This window comes from Muscardinus avellanarius, assembly GCF_963383645.1.
Source record: "Muscardinus avellanarius genome assembly, chromosome: 3".
Classification (NCBI taxonomy): domain Eukaryota; kingdom Metazoa; phylum Chordata; class Mammalia; order Rodentia; family Gliridae; genus Muscardinus; species Muscardinus avellanarius.
The window spans coordinates 82,178,932-82,194,890 of record NC_137788.1 but is presented as its reverse complement, the minus strand read 5'-3'; the positions used below and the strand labels follow the sequence as shown (position 1 = coordinate 82,194,890).

Here is a 15,959-nt window from a genome sequence, read left to right as displayed (position 1 = left end):
AAGTTCAACCAAAAGACTACTAGAGCTGATTAACCAATTCAGCAAAGTAGTGGGATACAAAATCAACCTAAAGAAATCAGTAGATTTTCTGTTTGCCAACCATGAATCTATGGAAAAAGAAATACAGAAAACAATTCCACGCTGGGCGTTGGTGGCGCACGCCTGTAATCCCAGCATTTGAGAGCTGAGACTGGAGGATTGGGGTTCGCAGACAGTCTCAGCTACTTAGTGAGGCCCTCTACAACTTACTGAGACCCTATTTCAAAATAAAGAATAATAAAAAAAAAAATAGGGCAGGGGTTGTAGCTCAGAGGCTGAATGCTCCTGGGTTCCATCTCCAGATCCAAAAAAAAAAAAAAAAAAAAACCCAAAAACCAAAAAAATTCCATTCACAATAACCTCAGAACCAATAAAATACCTAGAAATAAACCTAACCAAAGAGGTAAAAGACCTCTACAATAAAAATTATAAGACACTAAGGAAAGAAATTGAAGGTGACCTTGGAAGATAGACATCTCCCTTGCTCTTGGAGAGGCAGAATAAATATCATCAAAATGGCCATTCTAATAAAAGTGACCTATAGAATCAATATAATCCCTATCAAAATACCACTGTCATTATTCATAGACCTAGAAAAAAATCAGTCATAAATTTCATATGGAGAAACAAAAGACCCAGAATAACCGAAGCAATTCTCAGCAATAAAAACCATGCAGAAGGCATCAAAATTCCTGACTTCAAATTATACTACAGAGTTATAGTCATTAAAACAGCATGGCATTGGCACAAAGACAGGCAGATAGACCAACAGAACAGAAGATAGAGAAACAAATCCTTACATTTATGGTTAATTGATCTTTTGATGAAGGGGCCAAATACATATGCTGGAGAAAAGAGCCTTTCAAGAAATGGTGCTGGGAAAACTGGCTATCCATTTGTAGAAAAATGGAACTAAATCCTTACCTTTTACCCCACACAGGAATCAACTTTAGATGGATCAAAGACCTGGAAGTTAAACCAGAAACTGTGACGCTATTAAAAGAAGGCACAGGTTCAACACTCCAAAGTATAGGCACAGATAGAAACTTCCTCAACAAGACCCCCAAAGCTCAGAAAATTAAAACAAGGATAAGTGATATGGCATCAAACTAAAAAGTTTCTGCTCATCAAGAGCCTAAAAAGAAAGTCTACAGAAAGGGAGAAGATCTTTAGCAGCTATCCCTCTGACAGAGAACTAATATCCAGAATATACAAAGAACTCAAAAGACTTTACACTAGAAAAACAAATAACCCAATCAAGAAATAGGCAACTGAAATGAATAGACACTTCACAAAAGAAGAGATACAAATGGCCAATAGATACATGAAAAAATGTTCAACATTATTAGCAATCAGGGAGATGCAAATCAAAACTACGCTGAGATTCTATCTAACCCCAATCAGAATGGCAATTATAAAGAAGTCAAATTAACAATAAATGTTGAGGAGGATGTGAAGAAATAGGAACTCTTCTACACTGTTGGTGGGATTGCAAACTAGTTCCACTGCTATGGAGATCAGTGCGGAGATTCCTCAGAAGACTGGAAATAGATACACCATATGATCCAGCTATACCACAAATGAGTATCTTTCCAAAGGGTTGAAATCAGAGAACTACAGTAATATATGCACACCCATATTCATAGCAGGACAATTCACAATAGCCAAACTATGCACTGAACTTAGGTGTTCATCATCAGATGAATAGATTACAAAATTATGGGAAATACAAATGGAATTCTACTCAGTAATAAAGAAGAACAAAATTACATTATTTGCAAGAATGAAAGGATCTGGAGAACACTGCTATGTGAGATTAGCCAATCACAGAGAGTGAAGGGTCATATGTTTTCTCTAATATGTGCAGGACAGGGAGTAACTGGAATAAAAGAGGGACTCCAGATAATGGACTAGAAACTCAGTGGAGCCAAGAAGGAGATCTAAGAGTAGGGGAAGAGGAAGACTGAGTTTCATTAATAGAAGTACTGCCATCGACTATGTGTATACATGTGAATATACCAATGTCAATCTGGATACTCTGATTGGGAGGCAGGGAAATTGGGTGGGGGTGGTAACAAGTGCTGTGTGCATGTATGTCACTGTCAACACGATTCGCATTATGATGTGAGACTATAATGGACCAATAAAAGCACAAAAAAGCAGAAATAAATGATTAGAGAATCTGAACAAATGTGTATACATAATGATTCAAATTACCTTTCTTCTTCTCGAACCCATACTGGAGTTTGGGGAATTTGTGCTTCAAAAAATTTAGATGCTTTGTAACAAAAATTGCTGCAAAAAGACTGAAAAGAACATTTTAAAACTAGTTATATTTTTATAATAAAATAACCTACATATAGAAGAGTACAAAACATGAATGTATAGTTCACAGAAAAAAACAAAACCCACAAATCTTCTACCACCTAAGGCGAGAAATAAAGCACAGTGCCTTTGAAGGCTTCTGTGTCCCTCTCCAACTGCACTGCTCCGCAGTCCCCAGAAGTAAACCCTACCACAAATTTGGCGTTAATCACTTCCTTGCTTTTCTCTAGTTTTACCACTTATATATGTATCCCTATAAAGCACATTGTTTTGCCTGTTTTTAAACTTTATCAAATTGGAATAGTTAAATATTCTTGCCTTACTTTTGTTCAAAATCATGTTTTAAAGATCATTCATGTATTGTTTCACTTACTTTTTTCATTTTTATAGTCCATTGTATTAGTATATTATACTTTATTGTTTATGGATAAACAAGTTGTTTCTAATTTTCTGCAATCATTTCAACATGAACTTTCTTTTACAATACTTTTTTTTCTTTGTGGTACTGAGGTTCCTGGAAACCCTTCTACCTCCGGGCTACACTCCCAGACCTATTTTTATATTTTTTATTTGGAAACAGGGTCTCTTAAGCCAGTAAGACTGGCTTCGAACCTGTGCAATCCTCCTGTCTCCGCCTCCCAAGAGCAGGGGTTACAAGCGTGTGTCACCACGCCTGGCTACAATAAATTTTTTTAAATTGTGGCAAATAACATACATATAATATAAAGTTTGCCATCTTAGCCATTTCCAAGCATATATTCCAGTGATACTAAGTTCATATTGTCACACAACCTTTACTAGCATTCATCTTACAAAACTGAACTCTATAACCATTCTCAGGTATAGTTATATGTGGTAGGGGATTGAACCTGGTTATAGTTACTTTCCATTCCCCATTCATTGATGAGTACCATTCAAATTCCTACCTCAGTGAATTTGATTGCTTAAGGAAACTCCTATGGGTGGAATCATATGATATCTATCCTTTTGTGCTGGCTTATTTCACTTACTATAATGTCCTCAAGACTCATCCATGTTGTAGCATGTGTCAGACTTTCCTTCCTTTTAAAGGCTATATATATTATTGGATGCATACACCAATTGTTTATCCAGCTATCAACATTCTTATATATATAAACTATAATGGTACACATAGGCAAGACTTTCTTTGAGATATATATTAAAGAAAAGAAAAACCTGGTCATACAGAATGTGCAAAGTTGGTAGCTTTGTGATGAGTACTTGCCTAGCAAGAATGAGGCCCTAGGGATACCAAAAAAAAAAAAAAAAAAAAAAAAAGAAAAAGAAAAAAAGGAAGATAGAAGAAAGAAAAAAAGCCAAGTTGATGTTACTAGATTAAGAGGTTCTCAAAAAGGCTGTACCAAAGCCAGGTATAGTGGCACAGGCCTGTACTTGGGAGGCTAAGATAGGATCACAGGTTCGAGACCAGCCTCAGCAACTTAGTGAGAAAAAGAAAAAAAGGGCTAGGGATATAGCTTGGAAGTAGAATGCCCTGAGTTCCATCCCCAGTACCACACACATGTGCACACAAAGTTGTGCCAATTTTTAACAACTTTGTTCCGTTGTGGGTTATAAATAGATACCTCAATGTATTCTTATTTGCTATTTCCCTGATTACAATAAGAGTGAGCACCATTTCACATGTTCGCTAGCATTCAAGTTAACTGCATAAATGTTTTCTACTAGTTTTGACTGGTTCATTCTTTCTTTCCTTCCTTCTTTCTTTTCTTGTGGTACTAGGGTTTGAACCCGGGGCATTCTACCTCCAAGCTACATCCTAGCCTTATTTTTTATTCTTTATTGTGAAACAAGGTCTCACTAAGTTGCAGAGTGCCTCACTAAGTAGCTGAGGCTGGCCATGAACCTGTGATCGTCCTGTCTCACCCTCCCAAGTACTGGGATTACAAGTGTGTGCCACCATACCCAGTTTACTGACTTTTTCTTATAGATTCTATATTCTGGATATGAATCTGTGGTCAGTTTTATGCAGAAAATTATAACTTACTTGGGGCTTTTCACTTTTTGGAAACCTGATAAAAATATTAAATTTTTAGTTTAGAAATATTTATTAGTTTTTCCCCTATGGTTTGTAATTTTCTATCTTATTTAAGGAATTCTCTTTATGCCAAGATTATATTCTCCCATACTGTCTTCAAAAAGGTTTGCCTTGGCCAGGTGCCAATGGTGCATGCCTATAATTCCAGTACTTGGGAGGCTGAGACAGGAGGTTTCCAGGTTCGAGGGCAGCCTCAGCAACTTGAGGTGAGGCCGTCCGCAATTCACTGAAGTTCTGTTTCAAAATAAAAATAGCCAGGCGTGGTGGCGCATGCTCGTAATCTCAGCATTTGGGAGGCTAAGACCGAAGGATCGCAGTTCGTGGACAGCCTCATCTACTTAGTGAGGCCCTCCGGAACTTAGTAAGACCCTGTTTCAAAATAAAGAATAAAAAATAGGGTAGAGGGTGTAGCTCAGAGGTCGAATGTCCCTGGGTTCCATCCCTAGACCCACAAAATAAATAAATAAAATAAAATAAAATAAAAATAAAATAGAGGTAGGGTATATCTCAGTGGTAAAAGGCCTCTGAGTTTAAATCCCAGTACCCACCCCCCCCACACACAAAAGAAAGATCTGCCTTTTACATTTAGATCTTTAAGCTATTCACTTTGAATATATGCTGAGATAGGAATCAATTTTCATTTTTTCCATCTGGGTAACAAATTATTCTGGCAGTATTATTGAAAACCCATCCTTTCCCCAGTGATTTACAATATCCCCTTTGCCACATATTAAAGAGTATCTAAATATATAATGAGTTTCTCCTGGCCCTCTTTTTTTTTTTTTTTTTTTTTTGGCAGTACTAGGGATGGAACCCAGGAACATTCCACCTCTGAGCTAAATAACCAGCCCTACTTTTTATTCTTTATTTTTGAAATAGGGTCTCACTGATTTGCAGAGAGCCTCACTAGGTAGCTGAGGCTGGCTGCGAACCATGATCCTCCTGTCTCAGTCTCCCAAATGCTGGGATTACAAGTGTGTGCCACCATTCCCGGCTTCCTGGCCCTCTATTCTGTTCACAATTTACTTGCCTCATTTTTGTGCCCCTATCCACTTAAATGTTCAAGTCTAAATTAAAGCACAAAGAATTTTACCTGACTGGAATATTAACCAACTTTACTGTGTTTATTTTTTTTAAACAGTCAAGATTTCGAAGTTAGTATTTGAATTCTATTTAACATCATATTAAAAATTAAATGCTACCTTAAAAGTAGTCTTTGAACTTACTTTTCTTTCAGTAATATCATAAACTTTATTGGTTTTGGTAGAAATTCTGTATTTCTGTTTTGGTACCTAAAGAAAAGAAAGTATAGTTTACAAAAAAATCTAAGTAACTACTATGGAAGTTCATATTACAAGGTTAGGTCATCCACATATGATATTTTTGGCAAACCCATGTCATTTGTACATGATCACAAGTTTCATTCATTTTCTTTCTACAGTTATTTTGCTTTAAAAAAAGGCCTATATTTAACAAAGTGGTTACTTACAATTCCCAGCTTCTTCTGACATAGAGGATAACCACAGAGTTTGATAATAGAACGCTCATCCACGACATCACTGTAGTGAGCAGGTGTGATGAACTTCCCCTGCAATTAAATGAGAGGGGCATTTTCTCCCAGATTAATTAGAAAGATCAGCATCTACTTTCTACTCTTCATAAATCTCATCAGAAAATACAAGGATAACAATACAACACCTCATAAGTTTGAAGATAAAATTAGAGGACAAAATAAAGGAAAAGCACTTAAAGAAGTATTCAAGAGCCAGGCAGGGTGACACATGTTTATAATCCCAGTACGTGGGAGGCTTTTTTGTTTGTTTCCAGTAAATAAATAAATAAATAAACAAATAAATAAATAAATAAGGCTGGCAGTGTGTAACTCAGAGGTACAATGCCCCTGGGCTCAGTCCCAAGTACTACAAAAAAAAAAAAAAAGCGTTCAAAATATAGCAAACACTCAAAAAATATTAGCTATTATTAACAATAAAAACTTTATTGTGTGCATTTTTATTGTTCTAAAAATCATTATGATGTACAATTACAATTCACCAATAAAAGTATATTAAAAAAATGGGCATGATGGCTCAAATCCGTCATGTTTATAATCCGGTACTTGGGAGGCCTAGAAAGGAGGATCACATGTTCAAAACCAGCCTCAGCAATTTGGCGAGGCCCTCAACAACTTAGTGAGACTCAGTTTCAAAATAAAATGAAGCGCCGGGCGTGGTGGTGCACGCTTGTAATCGCTGCGCTTGGGAGGCAGGAGGATCGTGCTGGTTCGGAGCCAGCCTTGCTGGCTTAAGAGACCCTGTTTCCAAATAAAAAAATACAAAATAGGTCTGGGAGTGTAGCCCGGAGGTAGAAGGGCTTCCAGGAACCCCAGTGCCACCAAAAAAAAAAAAAAAAGTAGGGTTGGGTGTATAGCTTAGAGGTAGAATGGGTTTGACAATAGTACTATTTATTTATTTATTTATTTATAAATTTATTTATTTATTTTTGTGATACTGGGAATTGAGCCCAGAGGCATTTTACCTTCTAGCTACACCCCTAGCCCTATTTTATTTTTTTTATTTTGAAACAAGGTCATGCTGAGGGCCTAAGTTGCTGGAGCTGGCCTGGAAACTGCAATCCTCCGGTTCTCAGTGTCCCAAGAAATGGGATTATAGGCATGCACCACCATCCCGGGTGTATCTTTTATTTTTATTCATTTTTTTCCCCTGTGGTATTGGGGATTGAACCCAGGGGAATTCTACCTCTGAGCTATACCCTCAACCCTTTTTATTTTTTAGTTTGAAGCAGGGTCTAACTAAATTGGGGAGGGTCTAAATTGCTGAGGCTGGCTGCAAACTTATGATCCTCCTATCTCAGGTTCCCAAGTAATGGGATTACAAATGTGTGCCACCACACATGCTGTACCTTTTAACAAGTATTATTTAAAAAATAAGCTAAGCCACATAAAGTAATACAATATAATTTTACCTATTTTTAAAAGCACAATCTTAAAAACAAAGTATATGAAAGGTATCATTCTTTAATTCGTGTTTGTGCAAAAATCTTCCTGCTTTTTTTTTTTCTTGTGGATGCTGGGGATTGAACCCAAGGACATTTTACCTGAGTCCTTTGTATATTTTATTCTACCCAGCCCTTTTTAATTTTTGTTTCTGAAACAAGGTCTTGCTAGGTTGCTCAGAGTCTCACTAATTTGCTGAGGCTGTCCGCAAACCTGCAAACCTCTTGTCTCAGCCTCCCAAATACTGGGATTGCACCATGCACTATCACACCCGACTCATTAATGCATTTTAACGTTATTATACATCAAAAATATTATAAAAATTGACTATTTTAAAATACATGAATTAATGAATTGGGCATGGTTGCACATGCTCGTAATCCCACTACTTGGGAACCTGAGACAGGAAGATTACATGTTCCCATCTAGCCTCAGCTACTTAGTAAGGCCCTCCACAACTTAGTAAGACCCTATTTCAAAATAAAGAATAAAAAGCCAGGTGTGGTGACATATGTTTGTAATCCCCGCACTTGGGAGGCTGAGACAGCAGGATCATGGTTCACGACCAGCCTCAGCTACTTAGGGAGGCCCTTTGCAACTCAGTGAGACCCTGTTTCAAAATAAAGAATAAAAAAAATAGAGCTGGGGTGTACCTCGGAGGTAGAATGCCTCTGGGTTCCATCCCCAGTTCAAAAAAAGTAAAGCATGAATTATAAAACCTATTACCTGCAGTTAATGACTGAGAATAAATTTAAAGATTTCACCAACGCAATGAAGTTTCATTTTTCAGATTTAAAGATGTTATATTATAGCCAGGTATGGTGGCCCACACTTGTAATCCCAGTATGTGGGAGGCTGAGACAGGAGGATGATAGGTTTGTGGTCACCCTCAGCAACTTATGAGACTGTTTCAAAATAAAAAATAAAAAATGGCTGAGAATGTAGTTTAGAGGTACAATGCCCCTGGTTCAATCCCCAGGACGAAATACACACAAAGATGTCACACTCTAAAATGAATAATTTGTCAACTTAATACTTACACACTCTAGTAGGAATTCTTCTGTAATATCCTCTTCTAGAAGTTGTTCAACAATATGTAGAGCTTTTCTCTCAAACTCAATCTTCTTTTTCACAGCTGCTTCTAGTTCTGCTTTCCTAAAATTTTAATGAGAAAGTTAATCTACTCATATGTTTTATCACATCTCCAAAATTCCATGTTGTAAAATCCAACACTAATCTAACTTACCATTTTGCCACTTATGGCAAAAATACTTTTGACTCAGTATTTTTCAAAAAGAAAACAAGCTATGTGTCATGCCTCATACACAGAAGTGGGCCATAAGGACTATTTCCAGGGCAAGAGATGAAGGAGGTACTTTGAGACACCCATAGAAAAGAAAAGGAGGTGAATTTTTGTGTGTGTGTTTTAGTTTATACTCTGTCAATAAAAAGAGACTTTTCCTTTGATATGGAGCTAGAAATGAGAAGAGAATAGAGAAGAAAAAATAATTTCTGCTGTTCTTTAATAAGAAATTTGCATCAGGTCACAAAAGTTAACTGATGGCCCAGCTTGGGAAAAGTCATATTTGGAAAAAAAAAAAAAAAACTGTTCACAAATTTATGTTGTAAAGTCTTGTTAAATAACTCTATTGATATGAACATGTGATTTAGGTAAAGCAAAATCTTCCTAGGAGGGCTCGTTCTTATTATCAGTGGGACTCTGTGGGCCTCTGCTGGCCTTTTTGGAACATGAAAGCAGAGACTAATTAAAAAATAGCTTTGATGACAGTGATTTCTCAGTCCCAGCTGCATATGCGGGCCATCTGAGATAAAAAAAAAAAATAGCATGCACAGGTTCTACTGCAGGACAATTACATCAGAATCTCTGAGGAATTTTACTGCTCAATAGGGTTGAGAATCCCTGCCATAAGACTAAAAATACCAATCTTCTTAGTGATTTATTTGCTCCTTTTCTGAACTGGTTTCTATTTACATATTAGAATTACTTTTTCTGGCCCCTGGCCTTGACTTGGTACTCATGTCTGGACCTAGAACATCTTTACCCTTTATTACTACCTTCAATGATTTTCAAAACTTTAGACTCTTAATTCCTTGCCTGGAGCAGTATGTTTTCCAGAAACAACTGGGAAATCTGACAGTTTTGTCAACAATTTATTTTTGCCAGATAGGGGCACTACAACAAAAATTATGCAATAGCTATTCACCCACCATAAAGACCATTTTTATATCAAAGTATAGGAGGCATGAACACAGATTAAATGACAGTTCTTTATATTGAATATATTTAGCTTCAAGAAAAACTCATTTTTCTTATTTGTCCCATCAATAAAAGCTGTGTCACATACAAAGATCAGTATACAATCTGCATTAAGGACTTGCTGCTTCAAGCCATCAACCACCTCAATCTGAACCATACTCCTTTTAACTGACAGATACCTAGAACTGCTTCCCACAGACAGCGGTCTCACTGCTACCTCCTGTTGCAAATGATGATAGGCAGTGTGGTATATGGGATATTTAAAACATTTTGGTCTCAGGACTCCTTCTCCTTTATACTCTAAAAATTAGAGCTTTTGTTTATGTGGGTTATATCTGCTGGTGTGTGTGTGTGTGTGTGTGTGTGTGTGTGTGTGTGTGTGTGTTATAATCCACATTAGGATTAAGACAAAATTTAAAAGCATTTGTTAATTCATTTAATACTAATCAATGTTATGCTCTAATAACATGTTTTTACGTAAAGAATTTTGAGACTATAAAATTATTTTATGTCTTTCAAAACTCTTAATGTCTGCCTTAATAGTATTTGGCTGGGTTGAATGTAGAAGTACTTCTCAGTCGGGAAAAATTTATAGAGTGTCACTGCTTTGAAAAACTACTTGGTTATCTCCATGGATTGTTTCATTATCCTGGGTGATCTGCTCAAAACATACTTTAACTGAGGTTGGGGGCAGAGCTCAGCAGTAGAATACTTGCCTAGCATGCACAATGACCTGGGTTTGACCCCCCATCTCTGTGCCAAGACAAACCCCAAAATCATTTTGACTTACCCATATTCCACAAATTGTAGGAGAAATAAACTACATGAGTCTGTGGTCAGATCCATGTTGAATAAAGTTGAAAAATGCCATTATAATCAATATTAACTAAATTTTAACTTGTAATATTTCATAAAGCCAAGTCACTATTGCTGTTCCATAAGGAACTATTTTCCCAAACATGTATCAAATCCATCCAGTCTGTCCATTCCTAGAAGATCACTAACCATAATGTCCTTTGTGTGTGTGTGTGTATGTGGTACCTGAACTGAACCCAGGGACATTCATTCTGTGAGCTATACCCCTTGCCCTATTTTATCTTTTACTTTTTTTTTTTTTTTTTAAGAACTTGGGATTGAATCCAGGGACATTCTACCTCCAAGTTACATCCCCAGCCCTATTTTTTTTTTTTTAAACAGACTTTCACTAAGTTGTGGAGGGCCTAAGTAACTGAGGCTGGATGTGAACCTGCGATCCTCCTGTCTCAGCCTCCCAAGTACTGGGATTACACGTGTGCATCACCATGCACGGCTTAATTTTTTACTTTAAATCAGGGTCTTGCTAAATTGCTGAGGTTGGACCCAAACCTGCAATCCTAGTCTCAACCTGCCAAGTCTGAGATTACAGGCGTGCACCAACATGCTAGACCAGAGCTGGCTAGAGCTCTGATGTCTTAAAACTTTAAAAAACCTTAAATTCCATCAATCCATTAAAGCTCTTCCATTTGCACTTAGACAATTAAAATTTCCCACCATAGCCTACCAGGTCCTGTGTGAACAGAATTCTGCCTCTCTTGCCAGGCGTGGTGGCGCACGCTTGTAATCCCCGCGCTTGGGAGGCAGAGACAGGAGGATCGCGCAGGTTCGAAGCCAGCCAGCTGGCTTAGGAGACCCTGTTTCCAAATAAAAATGTAAAAATAGGTCTGGGAGTGTAGCCCGGAGGTAGAAGGGCTTCCAGGAACCCCAGTACCACCAAAAAAAAAAAAAAAAAAAAAAAAGAATTCTGCCTCTCTCTATAACCTCTTTCGATGTCTTCTCTTGCTCAGAATGCCACACACCATTCCAGGCATCTTTCCTTTTCTTATCCCAGGTCTTCACACATGCTGTAAATTCTAGCTGGAGTCTTGGATCACTCCTGTCTGGTTAATGCCTGCTTGGCCTTCATGTCTCAGCTTAATTATTATTCCCTCAGAGAAGCTTTGCCTTGAAAACCCAGAGTCATACTCCCCATCTATACTGGACTTCTGTCATAAGTTTTTCCTCAGAAGTCTTTTTTGATAGAACTTATCACAATTTGTAATTATGTATTTGTGTTAATTGCTGTTTTTCTTTTTCACTAGTTATAAGAACTATGTCTATTTTGTAAAACACTATCTCCGCAGGACCTAATCCAAGACTAGAATATGTTATAATTAGTAAATAGTTTTTGAAAAAGTGAGTAAATTAAGACCAAAGCTAATACAAGATTAATGAGTCTTCATGAAATAATAAATCATATTACTTCATAAACTGCTCCATTTCTAAACATTTTTTTGTGACATGACATAATATCATGTCTTTTTAGAAGCCAAAAGATAGTACAGGACAGCTTTTTGATGATAATCTGGACTTGATGTACCAGGAAAGGTTTCTTGGGGCGCCAAAGGGAGAGACTTGGAGTGAGTCTGCCATATACAGCAATAGTGTGCACCTGAAGAGGTGGGAAAGGAGTACCCGTTAGCTCAAGAATGTTGTTCTCACAGACACCTTTCTATAGATACTCACATCTTCATCAGTATTTAAGAGTCTCTAGTTTGAGCCCAGTGTGGTGGCACACACTTGTAATCCCGGTACATGGGAGGCTAAGAAAGGAGGATTGCAGGTTCATGGCCAGACTCAGAAACTCAGTGAGGCCTTCTGCAACTTAGTGAGAACCTGTTTCAAAATAAAATGATAAAATAGGGCCAGGTGTGGTGCTGTATGCTTGTAATCCCAGCATTCAGGAGGCTGAGACAGGAGGATCATGGTTCACAGCTTGGTGAGGCCCTTTGCAATTCAGTGAGACCTTGTTTCAAAATAAAGAATAAAAAATAGGGCTGGGGGTGTAGCTCGGAGGTAGGATGCCCCTGGGTTCCATCCCTAGTACAGGGGGGAAAAAAGATAAAATAGGGCTAGGGGTATAGTAGAATACTCTCGGGTTCATCTGTAGTAAAACACACACACACACACACACACACACACACACACAAACACACACACACACACTCCCCCCCCTCTCTAGTTTGGATTTTTTAAAGCCTGAAGTAGAGGGTTATAACAATCTATGTGAATTTATAGCACTGTCCCCATCTTCCTCTTTTCCTTTATAATGATTTTCTCCAAAACATGTACCCATTATTTTTTTAAATTGGTTCAATTAACATAACAGATAAGCAAATGCTATTGTACAAGAAATTCTGATACCTTTTAGAAGCATCTTCTTGCTTCAAAGCACTTTTCTGTTTTGTACCTACAATTAAGAAATAATAATGGGTCAAGTATATACAAATACATTAGGAAAAGAACGGATTCCTGCCTAAACAACAAACTGTAGATATATTTTCTCGTCCACACATTTCATTTCCAATCCTGTGCGTCAATGAAAATGAAGCAGAAAAGAAATCCAATCTGTTTTTGTAAATAAATCAGTCCATAATTTTTCTTGCTGAAAAATGTTATCTCAGGCCAGGGTGGTGGCACACACCTGTAATCTCAGTCATCGGGAGGCTGAGACAGGAGGATTACAGGTTTGAGGACAGTCTCAGCAACCTAGGGAAATCTTGTTTCAAAAAAGGGGGGGGGGGACTGGAGATGTAGCTCAGAGGAGGAATGTCCCTGAGTTTGATCCCCAATAGCTCGGAGTTAGAAACCCTAGTATCCCCCCAACACACACACACACAGTATCTCCTTTAAGACTGAATTTTCTTATGTATCATGGTTGCTAAGTTAAAAGCGCTCTCCGAAAATCTCACATCTGGGTACTGTGAGGGGAAACGTCTTCCTGGTCCCCTAATAATTGCTCCCGGTGGAGGGAGTCGGTCACCTGAGAGACTGACCCAAGCTCTCCGTCCTGGAGAACTGGCCCCAGAGGTTCAGCCTCGGCCGTGCACGGTCTGCTCTGGTCACTTGCTACCTGGGGGTCCCCAGAACGTCCACCGCACTTTCCCCGGGCAGCCACGGCCACACCCACATTGGGGTAAATCTTGAAACACCTTTGTAAAAAGTCCTGGGGGGGATCTGGGCGGGAAATTTCTCGCTGGAGGGTGAGGGCGGCGGTGGGAAGCTCCGGCCCTCGGCACCCCAGGGTCCCTCCCTCAGAGCGGCCTTTCGAAGGCGCTTCGCTCTGGATGTAGGCCAGGGCCCAGTTCTCAGCGTGCAGACGTGGGGAGAGGACCGCGGTCTCACCTGCATCTCGGGAGGCGCGGGGTCCCCGGGCCCTGGGGCGGGCAGCGCGCGGCCGGGCACCGTCAGCCATGGGAAACGCCGTCTGGAGGCCCCCGGGCTCCGCCTCCGCACGCCGAGCACCGGAGGGGCGTGGCCACGGCGGGGCGGGGCCTGATGATGAGGGCGTGGCCTTGTGACAGGCCGGGCTCGGCGACAGGGGCGTGGTCGCGGCGGCCGGGGGCGGGCCCGAGCGCGGCCTGCGCGGTCCGGTGGCACCGACGCGGGAGGAGCGCGACGGCTGGCGGGTGAGAGGGTGCGCCCGGGGCCGGCGATCGCTCGCGGGGTCCGGGTGAGCCGTGGGGAGCGGGTGCGGGGCACTGACTAGGCCGGGCGAGGCCGGAGGCCACACGCCAGGGCGAGCCGGAGCCGGGAGAAATGGCCTCCTCTGGATGCGGCCGCCGGGCGCACCGAGTGAGAGCGGGCGGAGCGCGCCCAGGCTCCGCGGCCCGGCCCGGCTGAGCACGCCGTGTCCGGCTCGGGACGCGGCGATGTCCCGCGGGACGGTGGAGGCGTCGGAACCTCACCCCTGTGGGTGACAGTAGTGTCGGATCCTGATTTTTTTCCCATGGGACATTAAAACATAAAAATTTTCTAAATAGCTACAATTTTTCTTTTAGGCCCACCTTTTGGGATTTTTTTCCCCCAGAAAAATATTCTGCCTTTTTGACGCCCTTCAGTCTGTATTTGCCTTTCCTCTGGAGTGTTCTTTTCTTTCAAACTGCAGTAGGGACTTTAAACCAAACTTTCTTAGATTAACATACAGTGATAAACATACAGTGATATTAAAACGTTACATTTTATTGTGTTTTCTAGTAATTCATCAGGATGAAACATAATTTATAAAACATAACTGTGTTAACAGTGTGTTTTATATTAGTACATTTCAGCATCAAAACTAGGAGAAATAATTAGGAATGGCTGTGGAAGAACTTCAGTCCGTAATAATGAGATGTGTAAGTAGTATTTTTTTCTTTGTGTAACATAAATATGTGCCCTTTCAAACTATGGAAGGGCACACAGATTATTTTTAATTACTTTTGTGGTGATTCAAATTGTTTATCTTCTTTAATCCCTATTATTTTTTACTTGTAAAGAAATAGCATGAGGTCAGGAAGGCAGATTGGATTATTTGTACAGGTAACTTTCTTAATTTTAATGCTGAGACTTTTTATAGGTTTCTTTAGTGCCGTGGACTTCAGAACCATTCATTAAAATACTCGTTAGTATAATTCTTATTTTTACAAGCATTTATGTGCAATTTATCTAGAATTTAGATAAATATCCTTTTTTCTTAAGAGGTAAAATAAATCAAGAAGTTGTCATTTTGGATTCTTACTTGTGTATGTGCTTGTTTTTTCCTTTGTTTTCACCAGCAAATCCTGGAAGAGCATGACTTTAAAGAAGAAGACTTTGGTATATTCCAGTTAGCAGGCCAAAGATGCATAGAAGAAGGGCACATAGAACAACTATTAGAAATTACTCAAAATGAAAAGAACAAGGTAAATACAGTCTGTGTTTACTTTTCAGTCTTGGAAAGTAAAGACACGTTACCGTTATTTATCCCTTCATTCATTCATCAAACATTTAAGAATCAACTTAAATTTTTACAGTGGGAAACTGTGGAAAACAAAAAAGGAATTAGGAATATTCATGTACTTTGAGGTACTTACAGTCTGGTGGAAATGATAAGCACATAACAACTAGCAATCAAGAGGCAGAATAAATGAAGCACATAGTTAAGGGATAAATAAAGGTCTTTTTTTTTTGTACTGGGGATGGAACCTAGGGGTGTCCTTCCTCCAAGCTATAACCCCAGCCCTTTTATTCTGAAAAAGGGTCTCACTAGGTTGATGAGAGTTTTACTGCTCACTGCAAGTGTCCTTGAACCTGTGATCCTCCTATCTCAGCCTCCCAAATACTGCCACCATGCCCAGTTGTAAAAGGCTTCAAAAGGAACAGGATTACTTCTGATCTAGGGGTTTAAAAAG

The 15,959-nt window shown here is 39.4% G+C and overlaps 2 protein-coding genes across 5 annotated transcripts in view; one reads left to right on the top strand and one right to left on the bottom strand.

Annotated features, from left to right (window-relative positions):
- Positions 1-14,002, bottom strand: part of RPAP2 (RNA polymerase II associated protein 2) — a gene marked incomplete at both ends in the record, with an annotated part of 92,912 nt that extends 78,910 nt beyond the window's left edge. The window contains 6 exons of the mRNA XM_080692790.1: positions 2,257-2,345; positions 5,668-5,733; positions 5,931-6,029; positions 8,495-8,609; positions 12,952-12,997; positions 13,933-14,002. Of these exons, the coding sequence (XP_080548916.1) occupies positions 2,257-2,345; positions 5,668-5,733; positions 5,931-6,029; positions 8,495-8,609; positions 12,952-12,997; positions 13,933-14,002 (485 nt within the window). The remainder of the gene's footprint in view (positions 1-2,256; positions 2,346-5,667; positions 5,734-5,930; positions 6,030-8,494; positions 8,610-12,951; positions 12,998-13,932) is intronic.
- An 852-nt stretch (positions 14,003-14,854) lies between these two features.
- GLMN (glomulin, FKBP associated protein) overlaps positions 14,855-15,959 on the top strand; it is a gene marked incomplete at both ends in the record, with an annotated part of 42,516 nt that continues 41,411 nt past the window's right edge. For 3 of the 4 annotated variants that reach the window (XM_080693264.1, XM_080693265.1, XM_080693263.1), the window contains 2 exons: positions 14,886-14,924; positions 15,345-15,470. In XM_080693264.1, coding sequence (XP_080549390.1) covers positions 14,886-14,924; positions 15,345-15,470 — 165 coding nt within the window. Of the gene's footprint in view, positions 14,925-15,344; positions 15,471-15,959 lie in introns of all 4 variants that reach the window. The other variant, XM_080693266.1, reaches the window with a different exon arrangement.